Source organism: Leptosomus discolor, chromosome 3, assembly GCF_034619465.1.
Source record: "Leptosomus discolor isolate bLepDis1 chromosome 3, bLepDis1.hap2, whole genome shotgun sequence".
In the NCBI taxonomy this organism is placed as follows: Eukaryota; Metazoa; Chordata; class Aves; order Leptosomiformes; family Leptosomidae; genus Leptosomus; species Leptosomus discolor.
This window is the reverse complement of record NC_141393.1, coordinates 30,369,716-30,395,086: the sequence shown is the minus strand read 5'-3', so window position 1 is coordinate 30,395,086 and position 25,371 is coordinate 30,369,716. Positions and strand designations below refer to the sequence as shown.

Genomic DNA, 25,371 nt, shown 5'->3' with positions numbered 1-25,371 from the left:
TGCTATTAGATCAATGACTAATTTGATACCAGCTGGATTGTGGAGCCAGCTGCAGTGCAACACTGATAAGGAGCAAAATTAGACTGGAAAGATGCAACCAAGCACTGCAGATGTGCATTGAAATCATTATGAGACCAGTGGATAAATGCAGTCAGTCAACAAGGAACCCCTGAAATAAGAGATGTCATCACTTAAAGTTTACTATAGTTGTTTTACAAGAATTCTACACACCCACGGCCACAGGTCTGTACGACCTCTGGTTTCAGTTGGAAGGTACTGTTCAAAGCAGTACCTGAAAGAAACAGGAAAGTCACTGTGATTGCTCCCTAGCATTCTAGCTGAATATAATGTATTTGAAGAAGATGAGCACTTAGATCTTAAATCAAAGTTAGCACAAAACCCCACAAATCACCCTAGGGTCCACCAAAACAGAATTCTGTTAGGCTAGTAAAAGTGCTGAAAAAGGCCATGTGGCAAAGCAGAGACCATGCACCCACAGAAAGTAATGCAGGGGGGATAAATGATTTACTAATGGTCAGAACATCTTTCAGTAAACTGATTCCAAAATCATTGAGCAAAATGCTGAAAGCGTGGGACATGTTACAGATTTTTTTCAGGGCAATAGTGTTCACTGTGATGTCAAAATCATGTTTTGGCATATTGATCTAAATGAATAACATAGCTGCTGGTTTGCTGCATATTTTGCCAGGTATCTGTAGGCTTTTATGCTCATCGGTCTGAGCTTCTAGAGGTACTCTGGTGTAATACGGGCTAAGCACCCTTCCTTTAGTGAGTAGCTGGTGGCAATCTAAACATAAGAAACAGAAATATCAAAGAATAGGCAACCCATAACCAACTCCTCAACAGAAACCTGGACAGAGTATTAATCTAAATGCAGAAAACTCAAAAGAATCTGGGTCACCTGTGGGTGACATCTGTTGATTTTTGAAGGACTTTGCTGCTGGCCATGAGAAAGCAGGAGCCCCTCAGGAAAGAGGCAGGACACTTGCCAGAAGGACAGTCAGGTCTTTCAGAGATGAACAACTGTTTTTACACAATTTTTGCACACTTGGCAAAAGCCTATGGATTTTTGCCATGGTCAATACAGAGTGACTCGAAAAAAAAAAGTTAAACCACCAAATAAAAGCTAGCGGGGGTGAGGGGAAAGAAGCAAGGTACGGGTCCTTAAGTAGTAAGACTATTCAAGGGATGGAGCCTTAGGAGAATCTCCTGGTGATATAGAGCTCCTGTAGCAGCTCCTCTATCATTTTTCCCCGCACCATGGTAGAAGTAGTGAATGAGTGTAGGAATAAGATAGAATGAAAATAACATTCCATCCAACAGAGTTCCCCAGAGAGCCCTGGTTTCAGAAATCAGTGAAACTAGGAATTTCTGTCTTGCCCAGAAGCAACAGCAGAACTTGCTCCCTTCACATGCACGATGCACTTGTTTTCCAGAAGATTCCAAATTGAATCTCAATTCAAGTGCTGGGTGCATGTCTACAAATTGATGAACAGTACTGAGTCCTGCATAAAATCAAGTTAAGAAAGTTAGGAACTTAGTATAGATGCAAAGCAAAGAGAATATAGTTATTTAAAGACACATACCTTCATTTAGTTCAGTTGTTTGTAAGATACATATCTATATACACGTATTTTGTGCAACAGCACAAATGCTAAATAAGTGAGCTTTGCTCTTCCAGGCACATTTCAAAGTTACTCAGTGTTAAAATATTAAGCAATAAAATGTGTATTTCATGGAAAATGTTTCTGTTTGACTCACATTAATTAAAATTCAGCTCTTCCTGTTAGAAGCCAGTTTAAAAGGTGGAGGTAGAATTTTGCTGGCCAGCTGCAACAGTCAACAGCAAGCAGAATTGCTTATTGTGGGGGATAGGTCGGATAGATCTGAGGAGCGTTTTGCATCTTTTTTAAAAGTCCTATGTCCCACAAGCTATTTCTTGGCTGAACAGCAGGATATTCTCTCTCTGTACTAACCATTTCCACAGACAGTGCTCTTCATTGCCATGGTAAACCAGCAGGTAGGAAATCCTGACCTCAGTGCTGAGGCATGCTGAAATGATAGCTAAAATTTTCTGGTTTGTCCCTGCATGCTTAAACAGTGAGGAAATCTATTTCCTGCACTTCACCCAAATGAATTCATACTAGAAAATGAATCTTCTACCAATTGCCCTTGTTTTCTTCCCTTCAAGCCAGTCACTGGAAATACATGAATTAATAACTTGCACGTCATTTAAAAACTGTTTTGCTTATCACTGCCTATATATGTTCTGAATATCTCTTCACTGTCTCCAAGCAGGAAGACCTAGAGTGATAGGAGATCTGATGGTTTAGGCATTTGGTTTCATTAAAATCAGTGTAGATCATTTGGATCATGCGTATGATTGGTTTGTGAATTTGATGTAGAGGTCCTATGAGAAAAGGCTTTTACATTGATATTTACGGTTTTATAAGACCAAAAATAGCACAGAACACCCACCATTCCCAGTCACATGCGTACTGCTTTGCTCTCTGGCACTTTCTAAATTCTTCCCTCCTGAAACATATGGTCCCTTTTTCAGGTTCTTCAGAGACTACTGCATCTTTGAATTCTTTTTGTAGCTGTTACCTTTTAGCTTGCTGACTTAATCTGCCAGGGCCAGAATTTGCTACCCTAGCGCTACAGATTTTAACACGAGCAGACTCCGATTGAGTAAATCTCAAAACCAGACACTTTCCCATGTTTTGATCCCTAGTTGTCAGGTCATCCAACAGCTGAATTTTTGACCTTAACTCATCTGTTCAGGCATCTCAGCTACTTGTCTGTAGTCAGCAGTGACTTTACGTTTCATGGTCACTTCTTTTGTGAGTCTGAATGCACAGTGTCAACAATAGTTTGCACTGATGTCTGTTGTTGTGGCTTTGTATGGCTGTAAGATATTTGGACCCAGACCCTTGGGCTTAGTACTCTTAGTTCCTACATCCTTTCAAGTAGTGGTGCTGGCCAACATATTTTTCTGTAGCTGTGTTCAAGATTCCCAGGAAAGCTCCTGGAAAACAGTTATGGATTTTTTTAAATCCAGATTCTCTTCTGGTCTTTCCTAGGGAGCAGAAGGGTATAGTGTGATAGGCTGACCTGTCATGGAACCTTATTTTATAAAGTGGCATGGAAAAGCCTAGGAACTTAGCTGCTATTCATATTTAACACAAAAAAAGGCTACTCAGTTAAACTTAGTATCCTGCCTGAAGCAGTGACCACTCGCAGAAAACCTAAGATGAGGAAACACTCTCTTTTATATATACTTACATTAGTTCCAATAGGCTGTAGTTGGTGGGGTTTATGCATTTCTTTCATGTTTATCTTTCCTTTGTGTGGTCCTCTAATTTTTTGCTAGATTAAATGGGATAATTAGCTAATTTGGCCACCAGGTGGCCTACTACACTGCGTTGTTAGCGTACGCCCCATCTCATGCCTTGAGAACGGTGTAAAATAATATGTATTTATTAAAACTTCCGTTGCTAGATTGCTCTATTCCGTGAGTGCAAATGTAGCACTTGTAATCTTAACTTGGTCTTTTTTGTTGTACCAATGAAATGTAAATCTATTCATACTATTGGGACTTTTTCAGGCCTATGAAAGGTTGCAAAATTTAAAAAATATATAATATCCTTAAAGATTTTTGCATGGTTTAAATATTCAAATCTCTTTCTTAAGTGCTTAATGGCTTTACCAAAGGACAGTTAACTTCTGCCTTCTGCCATTGCTTCCACACTTTATTAAAGAGGCAAAGAATAAAATCAATGCAATGGCAATTCTTCAAACATCAATACCAAATGCCATTCACCAATGAGCTGGAAAAATTACCTTTAATAGGGTTAATGTAGTGCTAGTGTAGTCGCTTAATGTACAAAAGCTCTATGGCCTGTCCTAAAATATATCTTCATTACTTTAATTTCTTTAAACTTCATTTGTATAGCAACATATTATACCTCTAGCATAATAGCTAATGAAATGACCTAAAATAATTGACTCAGATGTAGGTTTGAAAAAAGTAACCTAGTACTCTAGTACTGTTAGGAACAAAGAGGGAGTTGTTCAACAAAGTATACTTTTTTTTTATTTTTAGAATTGCTGGTAATTATAGAATTATTGTTATGATAGAAAGCCACTGAAACTAAGAAGTGAAACCACTTTATTTATGTCACTGAAGTGCAGATATCATTTACAAGGGTTCTGTCACCATAAAAATCAGTAACTTATTTTTGCTGATATTCTCAATAGAATGTATTCCTTAAAAAATCTGAAAAACACGGAATAAGCAATGGCATCTTGTTCTTTACCCCGCATCCTTTTCTTATTTTTTTTTCTTACATTTTTCCATCTTTGTTTGGAGTTACTAAATTCCCTACATCATATAACAAATATCTGTTAATCAGGCAGACAACAGTTAAAGTTGAAGACATCAATACTCTAAGCATATATCTTGTCTTAATGGGCACAGATCTTTCCAATTTGTATTTGAACAGCCACGCAGCTGTCATGGCATACATGGTTACCAGGACAGGCTTTCCACAAAGCAGGACCAGAACGTCTTCAGAGAATGCCAGAAATACAAAAGTTCATGTCTTCCCTAGTGTTCGCTATAGCTGAAGTAGATTCAAAATGTCCTGAATTTGCTTCATATTACTTCACTACTGCTTTTGTGTCCTGATATTTCCTGCTGCTGCAGTCCTTTGAAGCATTTCTATCCTTCTCGGATATATGCATATCTTTTCCAATTTTCAAGATATGCCTTTTTCATCTTCTTTACATAGAATTCAGACATTAAAATAGCAATAACTTACCAGTCTCTAAATCCACTGACGTTGCAAATGATACATAGATTTGAATATCGATGCTATAGTCACCAGTTTATCAGTTTGCTTAGAGCACAGAGATTAGCATTTCAGTGAGGCAACATAAGTCAACATGAACTTGTGGGAGTTCTTTCTGAAATCAATTTCTACAGTTTCATTGCAGTATCTTTACAGAACTATTCTTTTTTTAATTGCTGAAAGACAGGTTCTATTAATATACACGCGTTATGCTGTGTGCTGGTTTCAGAGAAGCTTATTATGAAATGCTAAACACAAAGGGACAGATTCTCTGGTCTGTAAGATCACTTCACTTTCCACTTCACAATTTCCAAAGTGAATCTAGAGCAGTTGGTGGTGTGCACTAGAAAATACTCTCCTTGTGCGTGAAATTCTCACTGATATCATACACTTTATCTGCTACTATGTTCTATTTCACATGCTCACCATCCTCCTTTCCAACATGAATAGAAGCAGAAAAAATGTGTACGTGAACTAGGAGAGCCTAACAAAAAAAAAAAAAAGCTGAAACATGAGTACAGGCAATATCATCCATAAGCACAAATTAAATCCAAACCCATTATGTTTTTATTTGTATCAGGGACAGGTTATTGAAAATTTGCCTTCTGACAGCCCTAGGAAGAATCAAGCCTTAAGAATGTCCAAAGTACGTGTACTTGAATTCACCAGCCTCTGCAAAAATTGTTCAGCTTCTCTACATTTTGGTTCTATAAATTGCAATCCCAGAAACACCAAACAGAGTTAACCCGAGGTCAGTGCAAGTCATCTGGTTTCATGTTTGATTCTTGTAGTAACGTCATGCTTTCAGAGACATTCAAGCTATTGGCAAAGGTATAAGAAGATAAAACAGCTGGAAGTTAAAATTAAACAAATTCAAACTAGAAACAAGCCATAGAGTTTCTAACAGTGAAGGAAGCTAGTTATTTATCTTCTTACAAAAGAATGCTGTGAGTTTTCCATCATTTGCATCTTTAAATCAGGGCTGGATGCAATATCAAAAGATTTTCTCCAAGCCAGAAAGTTGAGAGCTTAATACAGGCAGAGAAGGTAACACTAGGGCACATTTTATACGAGTGGTGAGGTTAGACTATGACAATTTCTTGAACTTCAGATCTGTGAATCAGCCCAAGTTTTGTCAGAGAATATTTTGGCAGAATGCCATTAGAGATGAGAAGAAGCTTTCAGCTTTCACCATGCCAGCAAACAACAGAGTTCACATTTAGCAGCAGCATAAATGCTTGAAAACAGACACCTGAAATGAGGGAAATAGAAAGAAACAGTGGAAAAGTTCGTTTTGCTTCTGTCTTGCTAGTTGTTTAGTAGCCAAAATGAGTTTAGTGTCACTGCATTCATGCATTCTTTTAAAGGTAACTATTCGCATTAGTTCTTAAATATCTTGTAGAAATAAAGACTTATTGAGTTTAGAGCTGAGGTATTTTCTACGATGACTGAAATGTATCATAGGTGCAATAACTCATTTTTTGTCAGTCTAGTGTGAAAAAAACAACGTTAAGTAGTTCTGAGCTCAGACAATATATTCTGTTGGACAGAATGCTGGAGTGAATCTCGAAAGTCTTGTGTTCCCACATCAGAGATCCTCCCTGAGACCGGACACAGCTTCCGTCTGTATCTCAGTTTCCGATTTTACGTAATATTTCTCCACCTCACATCACTGTTGCAAGTCTGCAACTGTTTGGAGCCTAGGAATGGCAAGCTTGAGTCTGCCTGCATTAGGTGTACCCTTGCTGGTGGCCATTTGGAAAGAGGCTACGTGTGTCTCTTAGGCTCAGTAGCTGTTGGAGGTACATGGCTTTCAGTACAGCCCGGATTATTTAGTTTCCAACAATTCTGGACCGAATTGAAGTTCCTAGTGACTTCTCATTTCATCACATGACAGTATAACAGAATGCATATTTCTGTTCCTGGTGGTTCATGATCACACTTCACATACTCCTCAGAAATTATAAGCGTCTTAAAGAGCAAGCCCAATGCCACATGCAGGTGGCCAGAAGCAGGATTTCTTTGTCTTTTTCCATTTTCTTTTGCCATTATTTATGCGATAGTTCCTCTCATTTTTATTGCTTAGGTTTTGTCTGTCTTAAATCACTTAAAATATTAAAATATTATTACATTCAGAAAGTCTATTTTTAGAAATGAACTCAGAGTCTAATTTTCTAAGACTCCAGAGCATAAAAAAAAGTCGTATAATTTATCATGTATGTTAGCTTTTAGAAACAATGGCCACACTGATATAGACCTTTAAATATCATTCAGCAAATATAGTCGTGGTGTTAAGTGTTCTAGAATTGATTTACATCTTGGAAGAAGTTTTTCCACCTTCAAGGTAGTATGGCTCTTGCTGAAGCTGCTTGGGCTTAGCATTATCCTGTTTTGATCACCAGTGAGGAAGAGAGAAAGCATCTGTGTTAAATACCCGTAGGTCCATCAGAGTGTTACCAGTCTCAGACATTCTGAAGAAAGCTAGTTGTTGGTTCTTGCTGTTCAGTCATCTTTATACACTTAGTTTGTTTCAGGGACTATTGAACTTCCTATTGATAAGGCAAAAAATGATCACTGCTGGAGCATTTGCTATCAAAGCTGTTAATACCACAAAAAATGAAATATTTTCTTCCACGTTAGAATAATTCAATGACATTTGTGAGGTGCGCAACTTCTTGCCAACTCTTCTAATTTAAAACATTATCTGTTTGAGGAAAACATATGTTAGAAATTTTTAATTCAGTGATAGGAAAGGCACTAATGAAATATGCATGTATGAATTTTGTATTGCATAAGTTTCCTCTTTCTTGAAATGTGATTAAAAGCCAAACATCTGGATTATGTTTAAAAAGCTTGAATTTCCAGTTTTCAGAGATTCAATCTATTTTGACACTGTACACTTAGCCTTAACATTTTCAGCATGCTGTTAACATTGCTTGCTATTGTAAAAAAATAAGTTCAGGTTTAAACAAAGTTGGACTTCTAATGCTGAAAATGTTTTCTGAAATAGCTGTTTCTGCAGCATTCACACAGCCATAGTTTAGGCTGTGTCAGCAGTTCCATTATAAATTTGCTCTTGAAAGCAGTTTGTAGTTGATCATAAATACAACTTTCCAACTTCAGAGTATTTTTTCTTTTATTATAAAAGTACTGTGTTTTTCCTAGAATAATATTAAAAATGAAATACTGAGTTCTTACGAATTTGTAAAATTCAGTAAAAAATGAGATTAGCCCACTGTTAATACAGATAATGGCACTGGGATGCCAACTTTCTCCTTTTGTTTTAATACCATTCATGTGTACCGGAAAAGTGAGTAGCTATTATCTGCTGTGTCTCTTGAAGGGTTCAGGATATGTCTGTCTGGAGATGATAGTAAGTAGTTAACTATATAACTTTCTCTTTAACATGTTTTAACAATAGTTTTCATGTGGTACGTTGTAATGGTACTGCTGTAAGAGGAATTACAGTGATTGCTGGTGTTTTAGATAGTCAGTGGAGATGTTTTAGCACTCCTAGTGGACCTGCTGCATGTGCCAACTTTGACATAACTCAAGGGAAATTATAAGGAACAAATCAAATAGCACATTATAGAAACTATTAGCTTTCACTTTACTTAATACAGTACAGGATGGGCATTTAAAATAAAAATGGCATTTTTCCTTATAACTTCGAGGCAAATTGAGAAATCTGCTGTCAATACCCTTTCCAATCAGCACCTAAATGGGCCCTCAAACAGGTGTAAATTCTGTTGTGTAGAAAAAACCTCAAATACTTTAAAGATCATGTTGTTACCCTAGATACTACAGGTCACAAGAACTCAAATCCACATGTTCTGAGGTTAGAGACTGGGCAAGCTAGACGCAGTCTGTCTGGTCTTGACTTGAGGTCACTCAGCAGCCTGCAGAGATTGCAGGCCTATAACCACAGGCCAGGAATTATTTTCTTTTCTCACAGTTGACAAGGGCTAGTAATTTGGATTACTAAAGCCGCTGTGCCTTAAATGGTGGGTGTACTGATCTTTGTGGATTTTCCTGCATTTTGGTGGAGATTTTGAGTTCTGCCTCTGTTGGTCTGACGAACTTAGATTTCCATTTGGTCCTTTTTTCCAGTAGGGAACCTCTTCTCCCATAAGACAGTATAGCAAATAGGTAAGAAGCAGAGGATCCAGAGATATTCTACCCTCAAACATATCCCAGCAGATATTGCTAGAAGAGAGGATAATTTATTTGTCAATTTTCAGTCAAACTTCACTCACAGAAGGCTGTTTATTACTGACCACCATTAGCATTCTGGCTGAGTAACAATGGAGTAAGGACTTCAGAAGAGCCAGTCTGTGAAAGATAAATGTGCGGGAACATCCATTTCAAAATAGAATGATGCCTGTAACACACAGCCTGACAATAGTCAGTGCATTTGGAATTAAATCTTTGTGTAGAAGTGTTCCAATTTTATGTTTCATGCATACTGCAAAAGCAGGCACAGCTTAGCAGAAGGGAGGATAACAGGTTATAAATTACTTTCTTTGATTATCTTCTTCAAAAAATCTCCATAATCTTACATTGTTGTATTTTATTTTATAAAAATGTAAATGTAAAAATGTAGCTGTATGAGATTTGGTACATGTAGGGTCAGCACTTCAGAATATCCAGCCAAGGCTGGAGCTGCAACTCCACCTTTTTGTTTCCAGGCCAAAGAGTTTCCCTGCCATCAAATACGTTTTCTGCTCAGTAGTGGCCTAACCACAGTCTACACCAGTATTTTAGGCTCTCCCTTCCTCTGTGTTTTTTTTCTCAATAAATATACCTGTGCACTAACCCAAAGGTATAGTAGTTATTAATTCCTAAAGAACACAATTTTTTATTAATTTAATATAAATTATTCTTCAGGCAACTAAATAAATATAAAATAAGCTAAATCCACATTTGATATGTTAAGTGTGTCTGTTGGTTGTATCTGTATTAGTCTGTACCAAAAGTCACACCTCTTGTGCAAGGTGTGAAAAAACCCTCAAAGCTCAAACAGTGTTATTGCGAGCAATGCAAGATGAATCTCAGAAATCCCTTCATATATCAGCCAAAGATCCCAGTAAAACACATAGTTTACGAGATTTCTATATCGTTATAACATGAAGTATACCGGCTCTGTGGCCTTACCTGAACTACACTATAACTAAACTATAGTTGTAAGTGTATAACTATAGACTATGTTCTACCATCATCTGCCAGGGTTTGTCTGTATTTGTAGGTGGGTGGCAGTTGGAATCTCATGCACCTGATACTTGATTACCCGTGCTGTATGAATTCAAACTGTTGTATTTTGGCTATATGTTCTTAGCAATTTAATTATATTTAAAATCTGGTTAATAGTGTGGTAAATAACTGGTATTGCTACAAAATTGCATTCTGAATGTAGTGGGATTGAATTTCAACACAAGTTGACACTCAATTAAAATTTCCATATATCTAGTGAATTAGCCAGTTCTTGGCTCCTATATTGAGGTGGATGTCTTCCTGCTTAACTGAACACTGAGCAAGACAGGCAAAATGAATAATAAAGCCAAATCAAAACTTAATATACCCACTCAAATTTTTATTGTTTGTATCAAGTAGTAAGCTTGCAGAACAAACTCAGGGATGTAGATTTAAAAAATTAAATTATCAATATTTAAACAAAATTCCTCTATATTTAGAGTAACAAAGCTTAAAAAAAAGAGAAGCCCTTAAAACTTCTTACTGAATTACTGCCATCAGCCAGTAGATCCATGGGGCTTGTTCGGCTAAAAGCCACAACAGACTTTGTAATGCAATGATGTAATCTTGGCTTTGTGTCATTTATATTCAACCTAAAAAAAACAATTTTCCTGAATAGACAGGCTGACAACAATATTGTTCAGTGTTGGTTTTTATTTGGATTGTTTCCAAATGGTTCATATGCCTCCACAGCAACACCCCATGCCCGCTTATGTTTTTACTCTGAATTCCGAAGTTTCCCCTTTTTCCTAGCATTTTATTTTGCTTTTTAAGTCCCAGTTATGTTTGTGAAACTAACCAGCTCGGCCACAAAATTAGGATGTATCTTGCAGAGTGCATTCATTTTACTTTTTGCATATTTTTCCCGAGGTCATGTCAAGGTTAGTTTGAATTCCATCCTACATTAAGACTTCTTTCACAGCTATTTAGCTCTGCAGCCTACTCCCCGCTGGGGTCTGCCCCTTGGGCACGTCAAAGCTTCAGACCTGACAAATCACACACAGATGAAGCTGTACAGTTTTTTAAACAGTTTCATCAGTAACGGGGGTTTGGTGTTGTTTTTTTTTTGTTGTTGTTCCTTTACACTGTACTTTTTTTCCCCACTGGAGTTTATTCTCTGAATTGCAGTATTCTGAAGACTGATTTCCGCATGGAAAATTCCCTCGCACAGGCGAGTTGTACAATAGCAATGGCATTGTACAGTGCGTGCCACTCACAGCCTCCCAGAAAGTGAAAGTGCTGAAGATCCTCTTAATTAGTTACAAGCTATAGCTCCTTGTCTAATAACTGTAATCATATTGTTAACATCTATTTGCACAGAAGAGTCTAAAACTATAAAGGCTGATAAATATTCAAAATTTATCATCCATATTGCAAACCCGTTAGTTATCCAGGAGAGCTGTTAGTTGTTCACAGGAATAAACTTCTGTCATCCTTGGGATTACTCAGATGAGTAAATGTTCATCGGTGTCAAGAAATGACGCTGTGCTTTAGCAGCAATCCTTATGGGACTTGGGAAATTTTAAGTGGGTGTATATGTGTATATATATAATTAGCTTCACAACTACATGCAGGGCTTTCACCACCTACATTCATGCACAGACACCCCCCACCCCCCCATGTATTTGTCGGTGCACAAAAACCGATTTGAGGTATATAACACAGCTCGCAAGTGAAAATACATTTTCTAAAATTCTTAGCTGTAGACTGCTATCTGTATTTTAGCATTTTGTGGAACTAATGGTGCAACACCATTTCCCGTTTAATTGATGAAGTTAAAATGCTTGGCTGCTAATGAGTGTATTAGCAAACAATATACCCTTAACAAGCTTAAGCAGCTCAGGATTTTAAAAAGCAGCTTACTGTCCTCCTCATTTTTATAAGACAAAATGTACTGCCTTCTACAAATTGCTTGATCGACTGATGAAGTACTATAATTATAGTTGTATTGCAGTTTTGACAAAGCCACAATAACAGATTGTAGTTTAGTCCCCACTCTAGGCACACAACTCTTTGCATTACAAAACCGAGTTTTACTTGTCTAATTCTTACTGAGAACAAAAGGCACCTGGAGATGTTAACTATATACTAAAAGAAAACTTGGAATCTAGGAAATAATAATATTGAAGCATGACTTTTCTTCTCACAGTTAGTTCATTGGGAATGGTATCTAATGAAGAGTTGTCTAAAGGCTTGCTTGTTTGGAACTAATTAAAGACAGATATCCTAAATAGAAAAAGGATCATGGGAATTACATTAGGTGTCTGGAGACTTGTTATTCTTTTGGTACTCTGAGTAGATTGTGGAAGTTGTTAGGGATTCAAGAAATAAGGCAAGCTAATAAAAAGTTCTATTTTTCTGGTTATTGGCCAACTATTGTATTTTTGTTTGCAATAAGATTTGTGCCAACAGGCTAAGGGCTTGAATAAAACATTTAAACATTTGTGCATTAACACATTATGGTGAAAAGAGAGTCTTGTGCTTTCACTCAGTGCATTTCAGCCTTCAATTAATGTGAAAGCACTACAATGGCTATGCAACTTCTCTTGCCTAGTGGTGCACCATTTATCATTGCAGTTTTACATTGACCTTGACACCCACTTCATTAGAATAAAGATTGTCTACCATTTAGGTTACATTGTTCCTCTGCACAGAGACCCCATGCAAATTTCTGTTCAGATAGAAGAGCTGTGAGCCTGTCAGAGGTCATCTGCATTAAATGATTGCAGCTATTTTCCAACTGCTTCTTTTCATTCTACTCAATTCAGGCTAGGAGGATCAATCAAGCCCTCTGCCTGAAACAGTGGGACTGCTGGGAATATAACTGTTTTTGGTAGTAGTGGATATGCCCTAAACAGTATTAAATATTTAATATAAATTCATTAAAGGGCATACAAAGTCTTCAAAAAGATATTACATTTATAGTAAAATTTAAAGGGTTGAGATCACCTTCCTTAAAAAAAAAGGGGAGAACAATGGGTACCAACTGCATAATTTTTTAATGTAGGCAAAATTTACTTCATGAAGTTACTTAATAGTTCTTTCAGTGTGTTTATTTCTCTAGCTGCCACAGAAAGGAATGCGCAGCAGAAGTGTAGCCTGCATTTGCTACTTTCTGAAACAAAAAAGCAAGGTGTCTGCAGGGGTTTAAGACAAAACTGCTAAGATTTGGGTTTGCTTTACAGGCATGCACCCGTATGCACATGCACTCTCACACAAATATATATTGTACTATTGTGCTTATTTGTAGGGTGAAAAAGCAAATGGAAATAAGCACTCTCCTTCTTGATTTTCCTGAGTGATATAATTGGAATTAAATTATTAATGGGAGATACTTAAAAAAGATTGTTTTATGATCTTCTATTAGAGAATTTGCAATTCATTTTAATATTTGTAGTTTGATTTATATCAAAGATAATGCAATCTATGTCCAATTAACAATACATAGCCAATGTAATATGATTTCCAGATCATGCAAATGGAATAAGCTAGAAGAGGAAAAACTGATTCTTAACCTCAGATGTAATTTGCTGTGTGAGTTCTGGCAATTTTAAATGACATTGCACTTTTTAATTTTTCCAAAGGCTCAGCAGCAAATTTGTCCCAATCAAGAAAGCCTATTATTAATTTACAAGGACAATTGTAGGAGTCTTTATAATTTCCCTGTGCAATTATTTGCTATAAATTGCTAATAGTGAAATACATGAAGTTTGCAAGAAACAGCAACTGCTATTTATCTAGACAGATCACTCAGCCCAGATCTTGAATGTTGTCCAGAGGTTCTAGTGCTAGTGACCGCGTAAGAAATATAACCAAGCTTCTGGATGGTTTCTAAAATGTTTCACACTGATAGTACCAAAAAGGTAGAAGCATTAAGAGCTATTGTGAAGGGTATGCTGGCCTCTAGCAGATTCCTTCACTTTGCTTGTATACAGCTGAGCTTTGGACCCTGGACTTTGGAATAAAAAGACTCTTTGTTCATCACTGAATGGCATTAGGCATGGGCTTCCTAAGGGGCCACCATGAAGCCTAGCATGAAGAGCGCAAACATTATCCAGAAAGCAAAGTGAGAATGTATGTGAAGAGGCGATGGACAAATGTTGCTATATGTGCATTGCTATATGTTTGTATATATATTTATTACATATTTGGGGAATTTGCTTGCAGAGTATTCTTTAGTCAATTTTATCCATGCAGTGTATTTTGCAAATGTATGCCAGCGCTGACTATGTGTGCACATACAGACACTGAACATGTGTGTGTATGTACTTGTGTCTGCAGCAATTGAAACACCTCAAAAGGCAAGTTTTTAAAATTTAAAGATCCAATCCAGGTAAAATTAAAGTTGCAGGTCACTCAGTCCTGATCTTAGTTGCATGTCGTGCAGTACCATTTGACTGAAGAGACTTTGTTACTATGTGAATGATAGAATGCAGAACATCTACAAATAGCACACCCTTATTCCAATAATGGAGAAAGTTCACCGGCTTAATTCTTCTGTACTTCGTAGCCATAGCTCCACTGTGTGTTCAGTATGTCTAGTCTCTTTTCACTATAACCAACAGAAGCACCATACAAAAGTCTTACAATGGATGTCTTAATCTCTCTGTGTGCTTTTAGAGCATTATTTTGAATTCCATCATGCAGGCTTTTTTTTTTTTCTTTCCTCTTCTGAAGTTTTATTACAACAACAGAATTCCCAGGGAGCTTTAGGGGCAAGGTTCGCATAATATTGCCCTAAAGTTTTGCTCGAGGGGTGGAATCTGCACCCCAGTCCTGATCATCTTTTTGTGGTGTTTCTCTTTCTGAAAGATGCAGTGCGCGGTCTTACAGAGTTGTTAACTGTGTACAGATTTTTTTATTGTTTACCAGACAGTGCACATCTACGAACCTTTCATGATGATTTCTTTCTCTGACCTCTCTGTGACTAGGCATCTTGTTCCTTAACACTGAGGGAGGCTGAAAAATGCTTGAGTTGCTCAATGTGTGCCTTCTATACCAGTTTCAAAATGGCTTATTCTTCTGGTTTCCATGGTGACAATTAACACTGTTACAAGGCATTGTTCCAGTCTCCATTTGGGCAGAATTTTCGGGTGTGATTTTTCACACAAAAAATGTTTTATATAATTTTTCAAAGAAAAAAAAAAGAAATAAAAAGGCACAGTTTATTATAATGTGTCAAAAAAATGTGTCTCAATCAAGCCTGCTTGGATTTCTTAGAATATTGTTATCAGGGGAAGTAAGGTTTTAACTTGCTTTGTTTTGGAATTCAACATCTCATGGTTTAAATATCTTTGCCATACTTATTCACATACAAATACTGCTGCCTTTTTTAAAATTCCACTATTTTTCCCTTGAGAAATATTGATCGTATTGAGTGAGAAGTAATAAAAAGCCAAAATTCTTTAACTTACATAACAATGTTTTGGATTTCTTTTGAGTGGATTCAGGAACACAAAACCAGCCATGCATGCACACAGCTAATCATGCTGTAAATATTTTGCAGTTTTTCCAGTATGTTGTGTTTTTTTGGGGGGGGGGTGTCCCCAGTTTTTTAATATGACAGGTGTTGTAGGAAATTAAATATTACTCATTTATTTATTGTTGTGGCTGTTGCAAGAAACCTGAGAATTTAACTTTCTTAATCTCATTTTTGGGTTTTAAACAGTAATGTATATCCAGCATCCACAAACTGTCACAATGGAGCAGCCTTTCCTCACTGAAAGCTGAGGAAAGAATGAATCTGAAGATTAAATTATCTTCTCACCACAGGATTAAGTAGTCCTGCCAGAGTAAGGTTGTGCAGCACTGATACAGCTGGTAGCTAATTTTTCCATGGAACTGCCTAGAGTGTAGGTGTTTAATGGATTAAAAAATAACATTAGCAATAGCATCTCGTGCTATCAGTTCTCAAACTGTACCTTTTGTACATTGAGCTCTTCCCTTAACTTAAAATACACGCTGAATGTTAAATATCCAGGAAGAAGTGAAACAATACTGACTCTCAGTCACATACCAGTACGTCTAATAATGAACTGAATTCTTTCATCTTTTACAGTTACAGTATAATGCATTTTCTATCAATCAGCACTTTCATCATGCTTGTTTATACAGTAGGTTACACGGTGACAAAGATAGAGCATGTACATAAAATCTAGCTTATTTATTTTTTAATGTAATAACCTTTTATAACATCTGTCACACTATGTGGATTATGCTGCACTAAATTATTTTATCTAGTCCAAAATTAAATGAAATGTCTTCTCCTTCTATGTTAGCAAGAGCATCGTAGTTACAAAACATGCAATATATTTTATTTCTCCATCAGTCCTGCACTGTCCAGGAACAGCCCCGGCCCCAGTCCAGGCAGCAGCAACTGCTGGCCTAGAACAGGTGATGAGTACTAACTGGCTGTGCCTGCACCAGTGTCACACAGCTAGAGGACTCCCTCAGTCTATTAATTCACTTGACAAAAGAAAGGGAGTCGCATGAACTGGATTTCAGTGCCTAGCAAATTGGACTCTGGATTCCCCTTGATATTACATGTACTTATGGAAATAATTATGCAAATCCTTCTCAGCTATATCATCTTTAAATAGAAATCAGATTACATAAAGAAGATTGTAATCTCCTCCAGTAACCATTCTAGCTGAAAAGGCAATAATACAGGACCAAGAAGCATACTTGTTGAACATTTTAGTCCAATAAAATGGTGTTGCCTCTTGGTGGGTCCAGTACCCTGGATAGGGGAAATAGGTATCAGCCAAACCTGGTTGATACCTATTGTTGTACATTTCTGAAACCTTAGCCACAGTACACTAAGTATCAAAAGGCAAGTTCTTTATAAACAATTCCTTGTTTTTTACTATGCATATTCATGTAATTTTGGATCCGCAGACACCTGATCAGTGTTCATTAATAATGAGAAATGGTTTAAATCACTTCATTTAAAACATTTGCTCTATGATCCACAAATGACTAATATTTGCTGAAGTTTACATAATACAAATGATGTGCATGTGTTGTGTAAATGAGAGATTAAAATATGAAAGTAACAATATGCAAACATATGCATGGAAATGCTGAGGACCTGTTAGCTGAAACAGTGATTTCACACCTTTATTATTTTCTTTAAGCTGCCTGCAATTGTATTTTTGTTTTGTTTTCCTACAGAGCATGTTCTTGGATCTGGCAAAGGCACCCAGTTTTAAGCATTCCTTACTCCATTTAAAATTTTTATATTTAGCCCAGTTATTAACATTTTCAGTATGAGCTGCTGTAGCAGTTTTCTTGGCTGAATTTAAAGAAAAGAAAGCTTAATGTTTAGGATGCAATTTGCTAATAGCTATGCATAATTTACATATGTCTTGTAAACACCTTTGTAAGAATATGTGCTGAACTCTCCTCCTTCAGTAAAAGGTGCATTTTTGGCCATATCAGAAGTTCTGTTTCTATGAATGTTTTATACACCAGAGGGAGAGGTAATCAGCTTAACCATATGTAGGGTATGTATATGAGTGGATGCCTGTGTGTTAAATTTTGGGTTTTTTGATTTCCTGTACCAGCTACTAAAACATAATTAATCACTACAGTAACTTGTATTTAATACTCAATTCAGGTTTTCAGAGAATACAGGTTTTAAAGAGATCTATTTGCCAATGTGTCTGTAGATTAGAACACAATTTTACAGAGTATGTAAGGAACATACAGCTAAAATATTTAGAAAGTCATATTAAAGTAGTTTTGAAAGAAGCTTCTGGTTTTATTCCTGTTTTCTCTGACCGTTGGTTGTTTTTTTTTTTTTCCTTAACAATAAATAACAGGGCAGGAAATAAAAGGTTGTTTTAGCTTGAAGAAGCTATTGGACTGTATGAACATTGTGGCTGTTCTCGTTTGTGTGCCATTTCACTGCTCCTGTTGGTTGATGCAACAAAAACCAACTTACTGGTATTGTGTTGTAAGGGAGTTATGTCTAATTGTTTTTCTAAGGTGAAACTCTCGCATTTTCACATGTAATAGCATTTCAGGCCCGTATACAAGACGTAGTCCAAAATGAGAGTAAGAAGAAATAAAATGTGCAGGAAATATAATTATGACATTATTTCCTTGTTGTTGTTGTTTGGTTGGTTTTTTTCAATGGAGAGCCTCACTGTTACTTGCTGAAGTAGCATGTTTGAAAGATCAGATACCACTGACTTGAATGAGACAAAGGCAGATCAAGCTTCAGATGAGAGAGTGTTAGTGAATATTACTGTAGAAGTGAATATTATGAGTGAATACTACTATATGTAATCAATTGCTAACTGCCTGCATAGATATGTCACCTAGAAGACTACGTGCTTGGTACCTAAATCTCTTTATGATGTGTCATGAGAAGGTTGTGTGCTTAAAAAAAATAAAATTATAAAATGGCATAGTGAACACGGTCGTAACTGGGCACATAGACTTAAAGTTTAATTTAAAAAAAATTACCCTCTTTACAGTAGCTAATGTTATCTATTTCTTTTCATTTTAGAGATACAATGTAGAAATGTCAATCAGACACCCAAAAAAGATGGAACTGCTTAGTAAGGTTGAAGCTCTGAAGAAAAGTGGTGTTTTACTACCAAATGATCTCCTTGAAAAAGTGGATTCAATTAATGAAAAATGGGAACTGCTTGGGGTATTTGCATTTTTATTACTGTTTGTGGGTTATGTGTACATTTTTGTGTGTTGAAGTACGCTGTCTGTCTGATTTCTAATTTGAGGCACAAATATCTCTCTCTTTCAATTCACCACGTACATTTCAAACAAGCTACTCATGCTATTATAAAAACTCCATACTATTTTCCTCTTCTGTTGATTTTTTTTTTATTCCCTGCTTGTCTCCTGTCTGACTTTAATAATTTTAGTTCTTTAATACATAAAAAATGTAAGTAAAATATGCCATGTATTACGGGTATGCACCAAGTCAACTATAATGCAGTATATCTGATATACACTGACTGTCATGCTTGAGTGAATGTTAATAGAATTTATTCTGAAGGTACATGTTAGAGACATCTACTGTTTAACTATTTACTATACCCTTAAGATGAAAAGTGGGGTTGTCACTGCATATTTCAGGTCACACTGATGGCTCAAAAACAAATATGCAGATTCAGTACAAACCTGATTACCTGAAGCTAAGAATACAGCCAGGATATGTTTTGTGCTGCTGTATTCAGCTCACTTTTGACAAAAGCCAAAAAAGTTTCATGTAATTCATTTCACGCTATGATGGGCTGGGTCTCAGCCAAAGAGTGAGATACAAGAATCTGGCAAAAAAAGCAATATAGTGATTCTGTTACCCAGAGACCAGTGATGGCACCGTGCAGGAGACACTATTGTCCTATTGTTGTAAAACAGCTGAGAGAGAGAGGTCAAACTATATATTTTTCCATCCACTTCTCTCCTTAATTGCCTTCACTTCAAATCAAGGGTAAGATAAATTTATAAATTACTTTAAATGATTAATTATAGATGTGTGATATTAGCAATACAGTTACATTGCATAATTTTGCATGCTATTATCTTAGTTTAAAAAACATTTCTAATATATTATGAGTAAGCTATACATGCAACCTGCCAACAGCATTTTAAATACTGACTTGTGTCACTTTAGCTTATTTGGTAATGCAATAGCCATGTTACAGAGGGTGGGGCTTTTTTAGTTCAGCACAGTTGTTTCTAATCGCTTGATTATTTAAATGTGCAAATTGTCAGAAAATGCTAAAAGTTGCCTTATGACTAGTGAGCTTATTACTTTTTAATTTTAATCTGCAGCATCACCACAAGCTTTTTAAAACTATTTGAACATTAATAAATTTACTGATAAAAAAGGGACTTACTAACCTATTCTTTTACATCTGATCATGACAACTTGTGTTTTTAAAATAATTTCAGGTGTAAACCTGACATTTATGACTTTCAATGTATTTAATCAGGTTAATTCAGTGGCACAGATTAGAGCTGGTAGGATATAAAACTATGAGATAAGTAACTGATCATAATTCTGAAAATCTAGAAAAACTGTCTTAAAAAAACACGAAGCTCTCCACTTCTCAGTATGTTAAAATCAAAATATACCTCTGGATTAAGTTTTGCCATTAATTTCAGTATTTACAGAAAAATAAAATATAACTATTACAGTTTTCCTGCTAAACGCAATTTCATGAATAATAAGCAGAGTTTGATAGAGTTTTGTTTAATTTAATAAAAACCTCTGCAGAAACTAACGGCACTAGGCATAGTGTTTTAATTGGCATGATTACGTTTTAATTGGCATGAAAAAAATTAAAGACAAGGATTTTAACTTCTAACAATGGTAAAATAGAGGGATATGGTTTTTAATATTACTTTCATCTAAGGTGAACAGTGTGGAATGGAAATACATTAGAATGAAATGTCAGTGGTGCGTACAGTTTAATCTGTGAAATTTTGTCCCCTGTGCTGAATATTACTCTGTCTCAATTGCATATTAAACAACCCTATCAAGGCAGGCATTGGCATCTGCTGTGCTGACACAAATTGTGAATTAAATGAAATTGATGTCCTCTGTCGTATATTTATGAAGACGGACCATTCTCTGAAGTATTCTGTTTATGAAGAATTTATGATTGCAAACTGTTCCAGAACAAAAAAGTGGCAATAAATTCTTTTTTGTGACCCTACCCTCCAAGGGCATTGATTTCACCTCCTGCTGCTACTTTTGTAACAGCATAAAAACAATAGCTACTGCTGGATTCCACTGAGGGTCTTCAAATTATCAATATTTGCACCAAGAAAATAGAAAGGTGTTGCCAAGAAAGCATGTTTTTCAGTTATGATCTCCTAAAGACGTTATTTACAGAATGCCACGTAGTAGAATAGCGTCTGTTGGTCTAATTTTATTTGTGTTTTAAAGCTTATTTTTGGAAGCTAACTTCATTGTTATAAATTATATTCCAGTAACTTTCTGAAGCACGTATCTTCAACAGACAGCCATACTGGGTCACCTAAAACTGTATCTTCATGTTACAACAATTAACCACTGCTAATTATCAGTTTAAAAGGTTATTGGATGTGATTGTCAGTGTATATTCAATATTTCACAATCAGTAACACAGATCTAGTGTTTATAATAAGTGTCAGCCTGACAGCCACTTATAGGTCACATAAAGTACTGCTTGGCACAGAAGAAGCAGGCAACAGCATATCTCCCTTGTGATGTTAAAGGATTGCCTTTCAAAATACTGAAAAGGAAGGTAACTTTCTATCCCTGGCCTCTTCAGAATATTCATTATGCTCACAGTGTCCACTATCAAAATGTTATTCAATGGCTCTTTCATTAGAAATACTTTGAAAAGCTGTAGTAAATTAGTTTCATTAGCTATCGGAGGTGAATGTTTATTCTGGTCCATTATTTTAAAGTGGATGCTTAACATGGAGAACTTAAATCCAAACTTAGTTGCCTAAATAATTGGCCTGATATTCAGGAACATTGAGGCTTTGCAATTTCTAGCTTAGTGGTGTCTGAATGTGTTCATCCACTTTTAAAAGCAAACCAGCTATTTTGTGACCTTACTGCTCCTGTATAAAAACTCGGGGCTACAGCTTAGAAACTATGACCTGGCAGTTCATACCTCAAGAAATGTTTCAGTATTTCAGTGTTTCCCCAGAAACTTAGACAGTACCTTGGATAAGAGTTTGGTGAACTCAGTGCTTGTCGTATTTTCTGTTGCTGCCTAGAAACCAGTAACTCTCATTGTCATAAGCATCTAAAGCTATGGACAAATTCTGTAGAGTATCTACTTTAAAAAGTTATGTACCATTTTGTCTCTTCTGTCCATAGTTGCTTTTAATAAACATTGATTTATCATGCTTCCAGCAAAGTCGGTGACCCAGAGAGAACAGCAAAAGTGAGAAACAAGGATACAAAAAATGAAATTGATTGAAACGAGGAAACAAAGAATGAAGTTGATTGATATTAGTAGTAATTGTTAAAAAGCCCACATCTCTAGTCATCTAACAGTTGCTTCTTGTTGCACATTAACCTGTGTATGTTTTGGTACATAAGACTAATCTATGTTTTCTTTATCTGATGCATTAGAAAACCCTAGGAGAGAAGATCCAAGACACAATGGTAGGGCACAGTGGGTTAGGTCCACGTGACCTGCTCTCGCCTGAAAGCGGCAGCCTGGTAAGGCAGCTGGAGGTCAGGATCAAAGAGCTGAAAGGGTGGCTGAGAGATACAGAGCTTTTCATCTTCAATTCCTGTCTGAGACAAGAAAATGAAGGAACAATGAATGCTGAGAAACAACTGCAATATTTTAAGGTAATAAAAAAACAATCATAGTTTTCATAGAGAGACTCCTCTTTATGGTAGGATAAAATATTTCTCTTATGCGTAACATAATGCAATACATGTACATATGTAATAATATATTCATATTTTCACCTTCATTTATGTACTATGTGTTCATTCATGTGGATTTTCTTGAATCTTTGCAATAGTATTTATTCCTTAGACGTTTTGCAAAAGAAAGCTTTAGAGGGCTAATCACACTCCAGTTGGAAAAGCAATAGTATTCTTTCATTCTACTTCACTATAAAGCTGAGTTTTGTCACAAAAAGCTTCACTTTGAATTTTACTCCCTACATCAGTTAAATTAATTAATGTGTGGTGTGACCATCAGTTTAATAGTTTATTTATCTGCACGTATGAGTCAAGAATAGCCTATTTGAGGTCACGTACACAGAGATATAAATTTAGAGTACATGAGAAAACATTGAAGTTTGTGGTGAATACATATGTGGAAAAAGACATACGCACTATGAGATTTGCATTGATCTAGGCCACATCTTAAGCCTGAGCCTGAAGATTTATGAAAGGGAGGGAAAAGAATTGTAGTCAAAATGCTATATTCAGACAGATAAGCTCCTTCAACTGAAGGCCAGCATTCAGCTTTGCAACTGACTTAATGGAGGTTGTATGTTTTGTTCCATTCCCCAAAAGTACTGGGACCATTTATGAAAGAGGGCTATTAAGTTAGCAAGCAAACCTGGTAGAACTATGCGATTTTCTTCTCTTGTAGCTATCACTTCTCAATAAACCCTCACCTGAGTCATCACTACAGGTCACTTTACTCTGCAAGTGATCTTTGACCAAAGAATAAGAAAGGAATCATGAGTAATTGTTGAGCTTTAGAGGTAAAGAGGATTTTCTCTTCCACTAGTACATCAGGGTGTCTAGGACAACAGCACTCTTAAGGTGATGGACAATTTATTAAATACTCACCTCAAAGGGCATGTTGCAAACACTTCTAAACATACTTTTTTATACAAGTGTTCAGGAAAACAATGGCAGAAAAATCAGTCTTCCCAATTAGTCATTCCTTCACTCTTCCTTTTCCAATCATAATGATTAGTGAGAAGGTTGTGTTAATGCAGATAAAGTTACTAGGATTTTTTCAGGTTCCTCAGCATGTCCATTTGAATGCCATTTTCATTTTTCTTATGACATCTATATTATATTTTTTAATGATTTGTGGTCTTCTGCTAATGGGGAAAAATCATGCTGATTCTGTTTGTTCTACCAGCAAACTTCAAAGCTAGTGATTGGGAAGGACTGTTGATAGACCTGCAGAACTTCACAGCAACAGATCCATGGTTTCCATAGGAAATGATAAATGCTTTATATTTCTGTGGAAAATTATGGCATTTATTTAAGTGTGTAACTATGGATTTAAAAATCTAATTTAAGACAAACTTGGTTTTAAATATACATTTATATATATGGCTAAGACATTTTATATATATATATATATATATATATATATATATATATGAACAGAAATACCATAGCAATGTTACTGATGTATTTGGAGTGTGCATGATCCCTCAAATGAAATCTTTTGATATATATGTGATATGATGTCATGCCAAGAGCTCTGTAGATGTTAAAGAGGGTAGTACCACCCACCATGATGTAACCAGAGTATTTCATTACTCGGTTGATTATCTATTAATTACATAAATAATACATTAATTATTTTCAAAATGGTAGCCATTAGAGTATAAAAAATAATTACCTATCAAATATGGTGAGAGCACATCACTTTGTCATATGTATTAAACCATCTTTGTCTCATTAAATATGAAATCCACTATAAGTAAGTTTTCCATTCTTCACTGATCTCCTGGGGAAGTGTATAAAAGAGAAAATGGATATAATTAACAACACTGCAATGTATAATACATATATTTGAGAAAGAACATTTAGAACATTTTCAAAAACATTAGCTATGCCACTAGTAGGAAACCTGCTGGGGTTTAGTTTGACTTACTTTCCACTTAACTTAAGAGTTTAACCTTATTACGGCTTTCACTGTGGTAAGTGAATCATTGTTTCTTAATGGAAATTTATTGTGCTGCACCATTCTGATTATACATATAGCCACTGTACACAGAGAAACATTTTTAATAAAATGAACTCAACAATGCCGTTGATTTTCATTCCATAATGTTATGTTTTAAATTACACTTATGCCTTAGGAAAAACAGTTATTTCATTTTTCAGGTGTTTTCCTTTCATTTTGTGATTGGAGAGTGAATTGAATGTATCATTCGCATGCAGTTAGGACCCAAGATGAGAACAATGTGGTGGGAGGAGGGGTTGTTAAATTCGCTAGTAGGAAATTATTTTGACTTCTTTGTTTTCTTTTATAAAAAGTCATGCCACGTTAATTTGAGTGTTCTTTTCATTAAAGAATGTACTACTGTGTTACTTTTCTTTTGGGATATTGCTATGCAATAATATTACTTAGCATTTCTGTAGTACTGTCCAGTCAAGGACCTGTACATGCTGAGCAAACATTAACGAACCAGGCCCCACTAAACCTTTAACGTAGGTATTATTATCCCCTTTTTAATGCACAGAGATTAAGTGACTCTTCCAGGTTTTCACAGAAAGTCAATGGCTGTGTTAGTGTAGAACACAGCTGCTTTGACCCTAATATTTGATGCTAACCACAAGGAAGCCCTGCCTTCTTTCCTTTAAGTTACTTCTCAGTATATTCCATTTTCATGTGATGAAAAGAGACTGCTTCCTTGCATTTACCGCTGTTTCTTGTTGATACTCAAAGCTCAAATCCTGCTGAGTATGTTTGGCTGATTTTTTACATTATTACTGGCATATTTAGGTGTTAGAATTACTAGAATATTATTAGTTAAGGTCATTACCCAGCTT

General features: G+C 36.0%; 1 protein-coding gene across 2 annotated transcripts in view; it reads left to right on the top strand.

The window, feature by feature from the left end:
- The window catches only part of AKAP6 (A-kinase anchoring protein 6), a 224,518-nt gene that overhangs the window by 160,568 nt on the left and 38,579 nt on the right, over window positions 1-25,371 (top strand). For both annotated transcript variants that reach the window (XM_086463168.1, XM_086463167.1), the window contains exons 9-10: window positions 18,640-18,786; window positions 22,234-22,458. In XM_086463168.1, coding sequence (XP_086319294.1) covers window positions 18,640-18,786; window positions 22,234-22,458 — 372 coding nt within the window. The remainder of the gene's footprint in view (window positions 1-18,639; window positions 18,787-22,233; window positions 22,459-25,371) is intronic.